The 16,862-nt window shown below is 48.1% G+C and overlaps 1 protein-coding gene across 3 annotated transcripts in view; it reads left to right on the forward strand.

Moving 5' to 3' along the window:
• The first annotated feature begins 2,014 nt into the window (after positions 1 to 2,014).
• The window catches only part of FLI1 (Fli-1 proto-oncogene, ETS transcription factor), an 80,248-nt gene continuing 65,400 nt past the window's right edge, over positions 2,015 to 16,862 (forward strand). Inside the window, exons 1-2 of one of the 3 annotated variants that reach the window (XM_048968640.1) lie at positions 2,015 to 2,384; positions 4,060 to 4,168. In XM_048968640.1, the coding sequence (XP_048824597.1) occupies positions 4,103 to 4,168 (66 nt within the window). In that variant the 5' untranslated portion in view covers positions 2,015 to 2,384; positions 4,060 to 4,102. Of the gene's footprint in view, positions 2,385 to 4,059; positions 4,169 to 14,648; positions 15,128 to 16,862 lie in introns of those variants that run through there. The other 2 variants (XM_048968641.1, XM_048968642.1) reach the window with 2 other exon arrangements.

Below are 16,862 nucleotides of genomic sequence, written 5' to 3' on the forward strand. Positions count from 1 at the left end.
AGAATTCTTTGTGGGTTTCAAGTCACTGTTTGTGTTGCTAGCACCCCGTTAAAGGGGCATCGCGCCGGCAGGAGCAGCTGCCACAGAAGTGAGGTGGAAGCGCGGATGTGCGAGAGGGAGAGATTTCATAGGCGTCTTTAAAAATCACTGCCGGTGATGAATGTTGAAATGTTGCTTACATACAAGTCACCTAGGGTTTGTTGATGAAAACTTGAGATGTCGTGTCTGCATTGAAGCTATTTGAGTAAACAAAACTGCTGTAACTTTCTCTGCTCGGGGGGGGATTGCTGTCCCATGCTGCAGCTGTTTCCAATTTGCCAGCAATTTTCTTCTGGGCTAGTAAAGCTCCCAAGATGACTACAACGAGGCACACGGGTTTCTCGGCTGGGCTGCGGGGTTTGATTACAAGGAGCGGCAAAAACAGCTCGGGGTTCACTGGAAGCATTTCCCCTCAACTTTTAGGTTCTTTACATCCCGACTTTTTTGTTAACACCGGCCTTTAAAGTTTATTTCGCTGCAGTTTAATAGGTGCTGCGCCCAGTGGTCCCGTGTATTTCTCTCTGTCGGAAGTAGGCTGCGATTTTGAGCGCGTTTGCTTAAAAATGGGGGAAATTAGAGGGGAAAGAGCACGGGGAGAGATACGGGCGCCCGTTAGCTGCCCCTCGATAAAAGCACTGGGAAGAGGGGTTTGTTGGCACAGCGCTACGCCCTCGGGGTTCCTCTTCAGCGACGTGGTTTTTGTAATTCACACGCGGAAACGTGAGAAAAGACTGAAAAATGACTTTGAAATGTGATCTGATTCGGTCGCGAGCTGGCTCGCCTGTGAGGGCGCACAAAGAGGTGTTCGCGTCCCCGCCGAATAATGAGATTAAGGCTCGTTTTTAACCCGATGCGTGTGATTTCTTTAAAGCCACCAAAAAAAAAAGACAACGCCGGTGTTGTGTGGATGCCCGCAGGAGCTGCTTCCCCCCCCCCCCCCCCCGCACACCTCGCCGCTCCCCCCGCCGCGTTGATTTTCCCTTCCCTCGGATGTTTTCTTCCTCCTAAAATCCCAGGTGCTTACCTTACCGTGCCTAGGAAACTCTCCCGCGTAACAAAAACAACAACAACAATAACAACAAAGAATCCGAAGAATTTCGATATTAAAAAATGGCTCTGGCGAGGTCCCTGGCCACTAGGTACGGGTCTGAGTCTGTTTTCCTTGGAAATTGGGAGGAATGCTAAACGGCTCGTCTAGCAGAGAGTAAATTGTGTGCGGAGCTCTAGGCACGGCTCCCAAGTTGCCCTTTCACCCCTTCACTTTATATGTTCCTCTTATTAAGGAGAAAAATGTTTCAATATGTTGGAATTTGGGGCAAAGACGGGAAGGAGAGAAAGAGAATAGAGAGTGGAAGGACATTTTCCAAATAGTTTTGGTAACCCTTCTGGGGTTACATTGAACATCGATACCGTACGAAAATCCTGGGAAGTTTCTCCCCCAGGTTAGTGCAAAATATTGCACACCAGCCCTTCCGACATGGCAGTGTGGACCAGGAGCGTTTTCACCGCTGGGAAAACACATCCCTGACCTGAAGATGTTTTTTTCTTTTTCTCCCTAAGATTGTTTCTCTTTGATGGGGATTATTAAGTAGCTCAGAGGGTCTGGAGGTCTTGGCTTGCAGAGAGAAATTATTGCTGTGGTGCAGAATAGGCTGGAGATGGTTCCTTCTCGCTTCTCCAGTCGTGTGGGGCTGCACAGCCCGCTGAATGCAGCCCGTGCTCTTTGCAGTTTTGCTTCAGAGGGAAACGGGTTAACTGCTCTCAAGGTAAGAGTCAGGGGGAAAAGCGCAAAGTAAGGAACGATGATTTTAAAACGGATATTTGAAACTTCCTTATTTAAAAGGGGGATTTAAAGTAGCACTTGAGCTCCACTCAGCGTCTCTTTTCGGCTTGACTCCTCAGCAATATTTTTTTAAGAAAGTTGTGAATTTTTTCTTTTTTTTTTTTCTCCTTCTTTATAGTCGCAAGTAGCTCCAGGCAGGCTCAGTGGGCGAAGATGTCACATAGCCGTGATTAACCTGGGGGAGCAGCTGAAATATTGATAAGGGGGAAAACGGAAATCAAATGAAAAGTAGAGGGCACAGAAGAGAGGGAAAGGGAAGCACGTACTGGAGCTGCGAGCGCTGCAGAAGCCCCCTGAGGAAATGCCTGGTTGATGCAGCCTGTCTGGATGGGCTGGGAATTCTGACTCCAGCGCTGCTTTGGATCTAACAAGTTTAATCTCTCCTTTGCAAAACTGCAGCGGCAGGGTAGTAACCCACAGCTGGTGGGGAGTTTTGGTTTTGGTCTCAACCTGGATCTTTACAAACTGGTCTGCCACTGGTTGAGGGGAAAGGGTATCAAAGGTGAGTCATTTAAATAATAGTAATAAGGCTAAGCGAGAGGTGGATCTAAAAGTAGTTTAAGAGGCCCTTTTATGTTTCTACCGATGCTGGCAGGGTAACGCGATTGATAAATAATCCACAGCAGACTTCTTAAGGCTGGTTCCAAATATGCAGATGTATTTATTTATACGAACACGCGTAATTGTACGAGGGAGGTGAGCGGGGGTGGGGGAGCGCCGACGAGGGGTAAAGAGGGGAGCAGGGGAAACCGAGACGGGAATCCTTGACCCTAGAAAATTTACTGGCTAAGGAAAATTGCCTTGTCCCTCGACTCTGTCTACCCCCCACCCCCCTTGCAAGTTCAGAAGCAAAAGAAACTGGAATGTGTTAGGAGAGAGGACGACAGGAAAAAAAAGGATTGTACTTATCAGAAACACATTGCCGATTTTATAATCAGTTGCCCTTCTGTGCCAGCTGGCCGCGTAATAAATGCTTTAAGAAATCAATAAAAGGGGGGCGGCGTGCAGATAGAGAGCTGTTATTTTCCAGAGCTGTTGGGCTCTTTGCCTTTTTCCGCCTTTCTCTGCTTCTCCCCAAAGCAGCAGCCGCTCCGCAGGGAGCGCCGGCACCGGCAAGGGCGCACCGCACTGCGCGCCCATCCGCAGCGCTCTGCGCCCGTTTGTCGTCCTGTAGTTTTTCCTCGGTAAACCCTGGCCGCACCGACCGACCCCACGGAAAAAGCGGCAGCGCTGAGAGCTGCACGCTAAGAGGGGGGTTCGTGCTCTTAACGACGCACTAATTACTGCAAGCTAATCGTTCTCTGGCGCGTTCAAAGGGAGCTGCAGACCCTGAGTAGAAAAAGTTGTCAGACCTTGCAGCGACTACAGATTCATTTTCCCGCATAGCTTTTCGTTTTCCACGGCCGTAGTTAATCTCTGCAATGATGACCGGGGGGGTAAGGGGGAGAGGCAAAAACCTGCTCGTCGGGAGAACAAGTCTTAGAAATACAGCGTATACAGACACACAGCAGACAGATGCACTGCGCTGATGTAAGGCTGAGATAAAGCAGCGCCGTGTTTGAGAAACGGCACTCTCCGAAATGGAAAGACTGGGAATGACATCTCTGGGTTTTTAGTGCTGTGCGGAACGATATTTCCGTTGGCTATACTTAAAATTTATTGTTTAATTATTGTTGGTGAGAAAGGTTCTTTAAATCAATAGAGGCCGGCAGGCTAATGGCTCGGCATGGTTTCAATGAGCCACCAAAGGCAACTGCCCTTCGTTCAGCCAAGTGAAACCCTCGGATACAAGTCAATAGGGTTAACTAGTCTCGACATGAGAACATGAGTATTTCAGATGGCTTTTAATTGTTGGCTAAGAAATTCAGTTAATCAAACGTCAGACGTTTCCCTCTGCTCTGGCCAGAAGTGAAGAAGGCACTTTTCCTGAGGGGGCGAAAAATCCAAATGCAAAAACAAACAAACTGTTGTTGAACATGGAAACAAAGCCCTACTTTGTGAAGTTCTGAAGCCTAATAGTTGACATTTAGTTACTGCGGTGGAAGCTCATCTGTGTGCACTTAAATGCTCGATGACTTCTCTTTAAGTAGTAGTATTAGCCTTACTTTGTAAACGTGCTTTGTTTCTTTACTTTCCCATACAGATAGATAAGACTTTCTTTTCTATTTTAATTTCAGATCAATTTTAGGACCTTTAAAAATCTCTGTTAAACACGTAAGGATGTTTCAGACTGTACCAGACACTTCGTCTTACGTCAAGGTAAGACATGACAGCATCTTTAAACAGGTAATGTCCAAAGTTACAATCCTTCAAAAATTTGCAATTGTTTGTATTGATTGAAAGTCTCATTCCCATTCCCACTGAACTTAGCTGGGAAGAAAAAGAACCTTCGGTGGGAGAGGGGTTATTGTTGCAGTTCTGGTTCTGGGAGTAGGCAGTGCTGAGTCCAAAGCTGACTCGTAAGAGATGTAACAAGACGTCGAGGTGCTCTTGTCCTGCACAATGCACCGGTGCTCGGCTTTGTGGGTGATGCTGTAACCACTATTAAGTGAGGTGTCCTTCATCACACGATGGTCGCGCCTTGTTCCTCTGCAGTGGGTGTGATGGTGGTGGTGTGCTACTGCTATCACAGCAGTTTCTTCAACTGGCTTCCAACTGATTGATTTCCTAGGTACCATTTAGTATTGGTCTAAGGCTAAACTTCATTTAGTGTAACTCTACTTCTCTGCCACCACTGAACTCAATACGAAGATGAAATGAAAAGTTCTGGCTTTGAATGGTATGTTTCTAAACAGATTCGGGAGGGGAAAAGAGTAGCATGGGTTAAAGCAAAACATCTCTTTCAGTTGCTGAAGAAATGGATTGTCACAGCAGGCAATGCTTTGTAAAACTGGCATTTCTTTCACAGCATCACTTATAGCTTTCCTCAATCAATTCAGTAGGAAAATTGACTTCAATTGGTGTTACTGGTAATGGATACTGCCACAGACTGCTCGAACTCACATTCTAATCCTTGATAATATATGTATTTTTTTTTTTCATTAAAATGTGAATCTGAGAATGTATTTCAATGTGCCACTTCTGGCTCTTTCATAAGATTAAAACAAATTCCAAAGAAGAGCTGGCACAGCCTTGTCCCTTTATAACTCTATTGAGCACTATATTATATTTGACATCATATAGTTTTTTTACCACAACAGTTCCCAAGAATGTAAATAAACCAAGCCTGGGACATCTGGGTTACACGTTTAAGGCAAACCCTGCATGCAACAGCACTTAGGGAAAATCTAAAACACAAATGTCTTCTCTCCCAGGCTGAAGAACTGCAGAAGGGTGTTAATAAGAGCTGGGTGGGTGATTTGTAATGAATAATTTATTACAGGAATTTTCTCTGTCTCTTTTTTTTCCCCCTTAGTCGGTGATCCATGTGTCAGTTGTGATTTTCATGTGCATGCACTTCATTGGAATTGGCTCACTGAATGATTTCTGTGTAGAATCCCTAGGCCACAGATCATTTTCCCAGCAGTTTTTTAGAGGTATTGATATTGGAAATGGTGGGAAGGATCCCAGCTCACATAGAATTACTTGCATTCCCTGGTTGGATGAACCTGTGCATCTTTCTGGACAAGGGTTCTAGAGAGAATTGTACCAGGAATGGTGAAGATTCCAGATTGGGTTCATATCCCCCTAAGATCACAGTCACAACCCAGTGTTTCAGGGAATGCTGATGTTTTAATTTTGCTTATTAGATTCACATGACTTTGGACCAGATTCTGGAAGAATATAAACTCCGTGCATTACAAATGAAATTAAAGTCTCAAGAAAGGGGATTCAGTAAACGTTCAAGTAAAGAAATAAATGATGCAGTCTGGCCCCAGCTTTAGGACTGACTTCTCTTTGGTGTTCCTATGTGTTGGAAATGATCTTAGTGTTCCGTTCACAGCGAAGAGATGAAGGCCCTTTGACATCCTGTATTATGGCATCATTGCCTTTTATTGCGAGGCAAGATCCAGCTGCTGCTGCAGTTAGTAGCAAGACTCCTTTTGAATTAAGTGGAACCAAGATCCAGGCCTAAATAACTTCATATTCCAACCAGGTTGAGTGAGTCAACCCGTAACTGTGTCAGCATAGCCCTCTTGGTTTGTATGATCCTGCAGGCAACACACTTGGACAAAGCTCTGCAGATAGGTGTGTTTTATCCACCAGGAAGAACTCACACAGCTGGGCGTTCACTCAGTGTCTCAGCAGTGCTGGGACGGGTGGGCTGCATGATGCTGAACTCTTCTTACAGCCCTTCATCCTCAGCTGCCATCATTCTGTCTTTGGTATTTTGTCTGTAAAGCTTCATTCACGCCAGTGTCACTGGGGAAATAATTTGTTCCTGTGCTTAAAAACTCAGCAGAGTTTTGAAAGGAAGCTCTTAGGACTGATCTGAAGTTCTTTTGAAGGCAAAGGAGACATCTCCTATGGAGCTGTTAAGCTTTCAGTTGAACAGTTCAGTACAGTGATGCAAAAAAGTACCTTTGTATCTCCTGGAGGTCAACAAAGTTGCTCTTAGAAGTAAGAATATGATTAAATGCCAAAGAATCTGAGCCTTAAACACACAGGTTAAGTCAGTCTCTGGCTCCTGAGTTTGATGACAGTTTCCACTGACTTCAATGCACTCAGGGCCCACACGGTGATGCTGACTGAGTCTGGGTTATTGTAGAACTGGCATTGGCTCAGGATCCAGGCAGAGAGTCAGGAAACCTGCACACTGACCCCATCCTTTCTGGCGTTGGTTTTCCTGAGCAAGGCACTTCAACTCTGTTTCAATTTCTCCATCTTTAAAGTGTGGATGAAAGTGCTGTGCAAGAAGGAAGCACTGTTCAGCTTTAGATAACACTTGCTTTCTCATTGCTGCTTCTCCACACTCATCTTTGAGGACTTACCAAGTTGTGGTGAGGCATTTAAAAAGCAAGAAGTTAAATTCCAATTCTTTCCCTCTAGCCACATCTTTCTTCCTTTTCTCTTTTTTCCTTTTTTTTTTCCCCCTTCATGTCATTCCTTCTTTACAAGTTTCATCTGTTTAAATTATGGGAAAGATGAACTCTGTTTTTTTTTCTTATGACCTTCATGGAATTCCATCTGATGACTGGCACAGTGCCTCCATCACACAGAAGAAAAGCAAGATTGGGATCAGTGTCAAAGTTCAGAAAGTTCTCTTCAACGAATGCATGGTATATATAAGTATAGAAGCACTGCGTTTTTTCTTTGCCTTCTTCAGAAGAGCAGCTCATCTCTAATAGTTGTAAATGAAAGGATTTACAAGCAGGGAAGTTTAGGAGGAACAAGTTTGGTGCCATACCCCTGATGTACAGAGCAACCTGTGATCACCCTCAGGCCACACAGCTTCCTAAATGCAAAAGCATGGGGCAGGGGACTGGAGAGGGAGGAAGTAGAGGTTTTCAATTTTAAAATGGTTTGTTTTAACAGAGGTGGTTTATGTTGAGTCACACTTACTTGCCAATGTTGTAACCTTGATTTACATCATACAACATATGGATCTGCACCCAGAGCACAGTTATAAGATCCTATTTAACTTCATGATGGCACACATTCTCTCTTGTGCATCCTTCTTGTCTGAGCCTTAATGCAACAGTGGAGTAGAAATTCCTAAGTATTACAAGATATTTATGATCCTTACTCGTTTCTTCTGTGTTCTTGATAAAATATTTCTATTCTGAATACCATCATGATACTTATTGATCAGCAAGGAGTTAATAGTTAACAATTTACTGTGTATCAGGGGGTGCTAATCTCATCTAAACATGAGTATTCGACTTTGAGAATGAAACATGTAATATAATTGGGAAATTAGATGTTAAAAGACAGCACTGGAACCCGGACTGCGAGGATGTGGAAAGCATTAGGACTATAAGCAGAGCAACATGACCTTTGCATGCTGAATTTCTAATTATTACCACTGCCACAGGCTGCTATGGGCCAAAGCAATCCTCACTCCCACTCTGTATCTCCACTCTGTGCTCGGATGTGAGTGTAAAGGCAACGCAGGAGCTAATGTCGCGATGCTGCAATCTACTGTAGCAGGCTGCTTTAGCGGGGGTTTGGACTAGATGGCCTCCAAGGGTTCCTTCCAACCCCCACGATTCCGTGATTCTTTTCTTCAGCCCTACATCCAGCCGAGCTGCGCTCCTTAGGCCGCTTCGGGTACCAGCAGCGGAGGCGAGAGTTTGAAAGCGAAGTGCAAGAAGAGGGCGTTAATGGTCTCTTCCAATCTTAAGTATCTGTGAAGTGTTGCTGCAGTGGGGAGATCGCACTTCTCGCCCTTTCAGCCTCGGAAGACCCCTTCGTCTAGAGAGCCACACCACCACCGCTTCACCGGCTGACGTTCTGCTTTCCAGCCGCACTGAGGATTCCTGCCTTCCCCTTCCAAGGAGAAACTCACTGCGGATGATTTTCCCTGAGGTGCCCAACCTTAAGACACAGGATTCCCCTGGGCTGACTTGTGCAGGTCTCCAGACCAGCTCAGCTCCCTGAGATGGGAAGAAGGACCCATCGTGCAAGCGCAGGACCTCTCGCTTTAAAAATGGATTTCATGCAGCCATAATGTTTGTGGTACCGTACAAAGAAGCATATTCATGGAGGCAAAATAGTCTGGGTGGCTGGAAACAATATTTGGTTTGTTCTTGCTTTCCCTCTGCCTGGAAAGTTTACAGAAGCCCCGAAGAGATTTTTTTTTTTAATTTTTTTTTTTTCTCTTGAAGGACAAAACAGTGGGATTTTCTTTGGAGAAGGCAATGCAAAGCCTACCGACAAACCTGGCACGGACACTCTTTCTCCTACAGAAACAACAGCAGCCAGGGGCTGCTCCGGGCACAGGTTGTGTGGAAAGAATATCCTAGTATTTATTATTATGATTATTATTATTATCAACAGATATCTTGCGGCAGAAAGGACAGCTAAGGGACCAACCGAGGGATTGTTAGCCTGGCTGCATCCCACAGGCTCTCATGGACACACGGATGCTGGAAACGCGGCTGCGGAGAGCGGGCAGAAACCTGCGGCACGCACTGAAGGGCAGCTGGAGAAGCTGCGCCCCGCAGACAAGGGGAAAATCAGACTTCATGGACTTTTTTTTCTCGTAGTTCAAGCAATGTTGCTCCTACCGAGGCTATCCTTGCCCAGTTCTGCCTTTCTTCTTTCTTTTTTCTTTCTTTTTTTTTTTTTTTTCCTCTCCTCCTCTGCAATTCACGGCGTCCAGCAGAATTTCTGGTCCTGGCATCTGGTGGGAGGACCCCATCAGGACCCCAGAGAACGGGAGGCTGCAGCAGCTCTGCCGGCAGGGCAGGGTGGGCAGTTGCGGCTTCCATCAGTTCCTACGTCATTCTCACGCGGAGTGATGGTTGATCTATGTGTGCACCGAATCGTTCTCATTTTGAGGCAGCGACGCCTTGTTAGACTTCAGCAGTGCATCCCGACAGCCTGCTGCTTAAGGGTTTAGCTCTCGTTTGCAGCCGCTTCTCTGTTTTAAAGAGACAAAATCCCCTTCCATTTCCTGGTGCCCAACAAACCCTGCTTGTTTTTCACCCGTGCTGAAGGCAAGCGCTGCGTGGGGAAAGGCTGGCATTGCTTCTTTCCCTCTTTACTTTGATGATATTATTTGGATTTCAGTAGAAATTGGAGGAGAAACGTCGTTTCTCCTGGAAATGTGGCACGCTGAGACTTTCTAAAATGAACCACACTCGGGCACAGGGGACAAGGTTTTACACTCGGTGACTCCGTCCCCTCCGAATACCGGCATTTAAGCAGCCGAATCTCTCCTCAGCTCTGCGACCTTCTAATGGCTCCGTTTTTTTTCACGATTTGCAGAAAAACGACCCCCACCAATATGTTGGAACCAGTGGGTTTTGTATTCCAGCCTTCCATATGCGTTTCCAGCCCTATGTGGCGAGAAAGGGGAGCAAAACGGGAAGAAAAAGTGAATGCTGAAGGGGGAAAATGCTTAAAATCTTTCCTGCAAATCTCCAAATATATGAAGTCTGAGGAACAAATTCAAAGCAGGCACAGATGCCTGAAGAGAAGTTAGAGAGAAATATTCTGTTCCATTCAAGCGCATCAAGGGTCTAGCTGGAGTCTTGTTTGGCTAAGGTCAGACGAGACTGGGTTCTCCAATAAAAATAAATCTCAAATTAATTATGGCCTCAAGCGAGGGGCCAGACCTTTGGAGCTGGTGCGCTGCCGTCTGTTTTTTTGGCCTTCGGTATTTTTGTTTTTTGTGCTCAGCTTTTCAATAATTGCGGGATGGGGGAGGAAGGGAGGGCGGGGGCTGTTTTATTGGGACATGGAGCTCAAATAAAACCAGCCAGGACGCTGCTTGCCCACTCTCCGCGTAATTGCAATGCAGCTTCAAAGCCACTGCGTCTTCTCCACGCTGCTTTTAAGACATTATGTTTTACATAGCGCTGATTAGCAGTGAGTAACTTTCTGGGTTCAAGTTCCCAAATCCCATGGGCTGTTCCTGTGGACCGGAGGGACCCGATCCATGTGCTACAGCTAGAAAACCCTACTGCACCTTCTTTATTGCTTTTGCTGAAAGGCAGAGGTTTGCCCAATTAGTTTAAAGCGGGATTCGTTTCTAGGGATCAAATCCCAGGGCTGTAGTTGGGGCTTTTTGCTTGTAAGAATGTGTGTTTAGAAAACAGACAAAACACGTTGCGTTTTCATTCTGCGATGAAGCCAGAGGGAACCGAGAGCAGGAAATTTCAAACACTGGCTGAAGCCGGTGGAGCCTTTCCCTCCGGCAAGGACTGCGGCAGAAGGAGCGCTGGCCTTCTGCGAATGCAGCCCCGGGCAAAGGAGGACGGTAAACATCTTAAATGCTTTTCTAGAGGACGGTATATTTAGAAAGTTTGGTATGTATTCAATATATCCAGCGCAGGGAAGGCAGCCACGTGTACACACAAAGTTAGTTAAGAACCAGAGGTGGTCGCGGGCCGCTTTGCGTGACGGGGTCCGAACGGCGGCCGCGTCCCCGCGCCTGATCACAGCGCCGGGCTGCGGGATGGGCACAGCTCAGCTGATGCTGCTGGACACGAGGGGCTGGAAGGAACCAATCCCCTTTCGTCATCCGAAAAGAGCGTTTCCAACCTGAGGCCCGGGAAGATTTTCTTTATGTTTATTCCGCCTGTGGAATAACTAGATGGTTTTAATTATTCGGTGATGAGCACTAATCTCGCGTGAATTAGGGAGCCGTATCTTTGAGGCTACGTTCTCCCGCTAAGGACTGGCGTTGGGCTACACGTGAGGTTACTCTTTTCGTACTGGATGTGAGATAATCTCGGTCTGTCCCCAGTGTGTCCTCATACACCAAACCGGCATTTGTACCTCCGCGTGTGGCTTCAGCCTGTAGCTCAACTGCGAGGACGAACGGAGGAGGTGGGGACACGCCAAGCACTCGAGGTCAATATTGAAACAATTAAAACCATCGGACGAGAGTTTCGTTTTATTCATAAGCGCAGTTAAAAAATAATAATCGAGGAGCAACTGATTTCTACCAGCCTGTCCCAGTGCAAGCATTTGCAATCTTCCGCGGTTGCCAAGATCAAATGATTTTCCAGATGTCTGCTGGTAACCACATTAAACGGATCATCATTCCTTTACTGGATATACATACGTATATCCGAGAGCGGAGCGGCGCAGCCAGCGCACCGCTCACCTAGCGAGCAAAGCCCGGCGCACGGAGCCGGTGGATATTCCAGCCTGTTCCTAAAGTCTGAGATAACCCCGAGATGAAGCAGATCGTTACGCTGTTTGGGAGGAAAGGTGTAGATTGTTCAGCTTGTCCGTTACAATGGTTAGCAACTTCGCTCGTTATCTTATCTGATGGGTCCAACCTGGGTGACCCGAACGTGACGCATTTTGAATCGCCCTCAGACATGCAAAATAAGCCCTGAGTGTCACGGTGCCCTTCTGGCAATAAAATGCAGAGTCGTGCTCCTAAATTATCTCTAGGTGGGACGGCCGGAGATGCTTGACATCTGCCTGTCTTTGGGAGCGCTGGGGAGATGCTGCGAGGGCTGGGCTGGTTTACCTCAGCAGCCCGGCGTTATGGACATGTAGGACTCCCCTCCAACACTCTGGCCCCGTTTTCAGGTGATTTCTCGGTGAAGCCTCGAGCTCCGTGAGGTCCGTGGATGAGAGGCTCCTTCCACGGTATTTCCCCCCTTCTTTTCTCACCCCCTAGCTCTGCTGTTTTTCGGGGCTGGTGGAGAGTTTGTCTAGAGAGGAAACCATTCGGGTTTTGAAAGGATGCGTTTCACTCTTCCTTTTAACCTCTGGTTTTTCTGGTTGCAGCAGCCACGCGGTCAGGCTAAAGGGGGAGCAGAGAAAAGTGTAGCTGAAGGGGTAGAAGGGAGGAAGGGAAAGACAAAAAGAGTAATGAGGCAAGCAAAGGGTTAACAGCGATTTCTTTTAATTGAACTCCAGTTCTTGTGGCCCTAGGCAAGGGGGGACCTGACCCCGCTAGCAGCATCCAGATGTGCTGCTCTCCGGGGACCCCAGCGCAGCCCCCTGGATTGTAAAGCAGACAGGGGAGGACGGGGGTGGGGGGCGGCCGGGCTGTCCCCTCTGCCCCTCCGCCTTCACCTCCTGCTTGCAGGCGGCCTCAGTCGCCGGCAAGCGGCAAGCAAAGCTTCAGGTCTGGTCACGTTCAGCTCCGTGTCTGCATCTGAACTCCCAAATTGTAGCTGAATTGATGAGACTAATTTCAGAGGAGGGGGGAGGGAGGGGAGGGAGGGGCAAGAGGAATCTACAGCTCTCTCCTGCCAGCTTCGGGCTCGGAGAAATAAAGTATTAATAAGGCATCTCTGCAACAGCCGAGTAGAAACACTAGTGGCATTATTGCATTTCTCGTTTGGAAAGGGCGGGTGCAGAATAACTTTGGATATATTTTGATCCCCCCTGCTCCCCGTGGTTGGACTAAGGACAGGGGAAACAAAAAGACTGGACCCAGCTGGCACTGGATAAGGTAATGCCCTCCACCGAGAGATCTGACGTTCAGGAGCGTCCTCCTGCCTTGTCACTTTCTTTCTTGGCTCTTCTCGGGCTGCAGCAGTTTGCAGAAGTGGGGAGCACAGGGCGCCCAAAGCGTTGCATGATGTGTTCCGCTGGTGGCTGCCTGTTACTTCTGCAAGGGGAGGGGTGGGAAGTGGAGCTGGACAGGCGCGTATTGTCTCCTTCCCTCGGCTCCTTCGGAGGCTTTCAGCCTTGCCCGGGAAAAGGAAAACGCGTTTCTTTTGGAGCGATCGCTCCCGTTTGAATGAAAGGCAGAGCTGCATGTCAGGAGCTCACCAGCCGAAAGCGTGATTTAAAGGCTGGTGTTCTGATTTGGTCTCACTGCAGTGCTTGTACTGACACGAAACTTCAGCTGATCTGTCAATTACTGTAAATTTTTGTCTTTTTTTCTGTCTTTTCTTTTTAGTCTGTATGTATGTTTTTTTTCCATCTGAGTGGGATTTTAACAGCTTAGCAAGAAGGTTGTGCAGGGAAAGGAGGCTGGGAAAGGTGCTCCCAGCCCCCGGAGTGTAATGGATGGGTTGCCATTGATCTTAGGACCTGTACTTGGGAGCCCAATGTCTCAGCCCTCGAAACGACTGGGAGTAAAGGAGATAGGGGTGAAAGAGGAAAAAGAGTTTCCACTTTCCCGCAGCCTCATTTCCAGATCGTTTAATTACTGGAGCCGTTTGTCTGCCCTGCATTATTTCACTCAGTGCTGCCTTCTGGCAAGGACCGGACCCCATCTCACACTCCTTGCTGGGAATCCTGCCTGGGACAGGCATGGAGCGGGGCCACAGAATGTTTTAGATACGTTCTGATCATCAGGCTTTACTCTTCCTTCCTTCCTTCCTTCCTTCCTTCCTTCCTTCCTTCCTTCCTTCCTTCCTTCCTTCCTTCCTTCCTTCCTTCCTTCCTTCCTTCCTTCCTTCCTTCCTTCCTTCCTTCCTTCCTTCCTTCCTTCCTTCCTTCCTTCCTTCCTTCCTTCCTTCCTTCCTTCCTTCCTTCCTTCCTTCCTTCCTTCCTTCCTTCCTTCCTTCCTTCCTTCCTTCCTTCCTTCCTTCCTTCCTTCCTTCCTTCCTTCCTTCCTTCCTTCCTTCCTTCCTTCCTTCCTTCCTTCCTTCCTTCCTTCCTTCCTTCCTTCCTTCCTTCCTTCCTTCCTTCCTTCCTTCCTTCCTTCCTTCCTTCCTTCCTTCCTTCCTTCCTTCCTTCCTTCCTTCCTTCCTTCCCTCCCTCCCTCCCTCCCTCCCTCCCTCCCTCCCTCCCTCCCTCCCTCCCTCCCTCCCTCCCTCCCTCCCTCCCTTTCTCTCTTTCTTTCTCTTTCTTTCTCTCTTTCCTTCTTTCCTTCTTTCCTTCTTTCCTTCTTTCCTTCTTTCCTTCTTTCCTTCTTTCCTTCTTTCCTTCTTTCCTTCTTTTCTTCCTTCTCTCTCTCTCTTTCTCTCTCTTTTTTCTCCCTTTCTCCCTTTCCCTCTTTCTCTCATGCTTTTTTCTTTTTCCCTCTCTCTCCCTGCACGCTCCAACTGTGTTGTATTTACGGTTTTCTCCCCTGTTTTGCCTATGACTGGAAAACGCATTAATAAAAAAATCTGTGGGAAGAGACGGAAATTCAGTGAGTCAGGCAGAAGCTGCTCCAGCCAAAAGAAAAAAAAAAAGAAAGGCAAAAAACATGTTAAACTAAACTGTGGGATGACACACAGTGCTCGCTAATACGGTCTGGGGTGCAAGGCAAGGTCTTCGTTGGACTCGCTGCACCACGACAAACAAGAGCTGACAGAGGTAGCTATTGTTCTGCCCCTTCTTATCTAAATGGAGCAAATATCCTGTATGTAAAAAATATATATTTTGATCAAGAAGGCAGGACCAGTGGAGAGACGAAAGTTTCCTCCTCGAGTGACTTCACTTCCCAAAATTAGCAGAAAAAAACGTTTCATCCGGTTAACTGTCTCTTTTTCGCTCTGCTGCAACAACCAAAGTTAAAAAAAGAGCGGCAGAGAGAGCGAGGGAGGGAGAGGGAGAGAGAAGGCGAGGGGATAAGCGGAGGAAAGCCAAATCCCTGGAAAGACAGAAGGAAAAGTGAAAGAGAGACGGATAAAAACTTCGGGAGGCTTCAGCTGCAGGCTAAACCGGGTCAATGTGTGGAATATTGCTGGTACCGGCTGGAAGTTATTCTAGATGGACGGCACTATTAAGGTAAGGGGCGGGAGGGGACGGGGACCCCCGGCAGAGCGGCGCGGCACGGAGGGCTCCTTGGCCGGGCTGCCCCGCTTCTCCCGCCGCCTCCCGGGACTCGGGGCTCCGCAGGCGGGGGCGGTGCGGGGCCGGCCGCCTTCCTGCCCCCGCGGCGGGGCGGAGGGGCCGAGGTGAGCCCCGGGGACGTGCCGGCTCGGGGCCGCGGCGGAAAGGCAGTGACAGCTCCCGGCCCGTCGCTCCGCACCGCTCGGGGCCGCCGGGAAGGGGGCTGGTTGGGGACAGCGGGGCTCCGGGCTGGCCCCAGATGTGTGCCGCTGGCATCTAAGTGTCAGCCGGCTCTGATTTCCTCGCCTAGTCCTGTCTGAAATGCGTTGCTGGTTCTGCTGGTCGTCCGGGCGTTTCCTCTAGTAATTCTGGAGGGAGCAGGGAACTGGGTGGTTTGGAGGAGAAACATCACCCTAGTTTGGGGAGAGGCAAGGGGAAGGGGAAGCAAAGAGTGTGGCAAAAAAACCACGAACATAACCAACCTCTGGTGGCCTTGAGCAAGAGAGAACACTGCTGGGGCTTAGAGAATGGTTCCCCCTCCTTTACCCTCACCAAAACTTCAGCTTCTGCAAAGATAAACCAAGCCTTCTGAGTCCCTTCAAGTGCCTTATGCTGTTTCTCCAGGGCCAGGCAGCAGCAGATTTGCTTTCATGCTTTGGGGGACCTTTGTGCAATGCTTACGGGCTCTTCTTGAGGGAGCACTGCAGCACACAAGTAGCTCAAACAGCAACCTTGAAGCGAGAGACGCTGTGGGTGTGTTTGAGTTGGAGGATTTCGAAAGATGCCTATCGCCTGGGTGGGGTGTTGATCTCTTCTTAAAAGCCTCTTTTTTTCTTTCTTTTTTTTTTTTTTTTCCCTCTTATTTTTTTTTCTTTTTCTTTTTCTTTTTTTTTCTTTTTTTTTTCTTTTTTTTTTCTGCTGACCTGGGGAGAAAGAAGCTGCATACTGGCAGGAACTGAAACTTTCTCCCTCGCATTGCAGCTTGTGACAAGTGCACTGTTTGGAAGGGTCTCGAGAGAAGTAAGGAGGGAAGGAGATGGGCAGGAAGAGAAAATGGAAAGAGGAAAGACAGAGGGGACAGAAGGGGAGATGTCAGAAAGGAAGAGAGAAAGCAGGAGCGCTGAAAGCACAAAATTTGGGAGTTATGGCAGGAATAAGACACATCTCCCCTACCACCTCTTCAGGTCTGTAGCAAAAGTAACCTGGGCCTCATTCAGGATACATTCAGTGCACCACAACCTTCTTTGATTTGTGGAGCCCTAAATATTGTACAGCGAAAGTGCAGAAATTTCCCATCTGTACCTTTGCTCCAGTGCACACATGGACTTGCTTTTCTCCACAGACCGTGACCCTCAGCACCATCCTCTGAAAGGCGCTGAAGGATTCCCCTGGCCCACACAGCCCGTGGTGCCTCCTAGGATCTCCTCTTCTCCCCGTCCCTCTATGCTGCAACCTTGTTGCTGTCACCCCTTGTCCCAGCTTTGGGGATGAGGAACTGTGACTCTTAGCAGCTTGGCCCACGGTCACGCTGTGGCAAAAGGAGGAACTCAGCCATGTCCTGGGTCACTGCCCCAGCTCCTGCATCTGCTTTGCAGCCCTGTGTTCTATTTTCCTGCTTCACTTGTAGTCCAGAAAGAACTTGGCTGAGCTGAGAGGCACAGGATACAGGTACAGCAAAATCTCAGCTGGG

The sequence above is a fragment of the Lagopus muta genome, chromosome 22, assembly GCF_023343835.1.
Source record: "Lagopus muta isolate bLagMut1 chromosome 22, bLagMut1 primary, whole genome shotgun sequence".
Lineage (NCBI taxonomy): Eukaryota > Metazoa > Chordata > Aves > Galliformes > Phasianidae > Lagopus > Lagopus muta.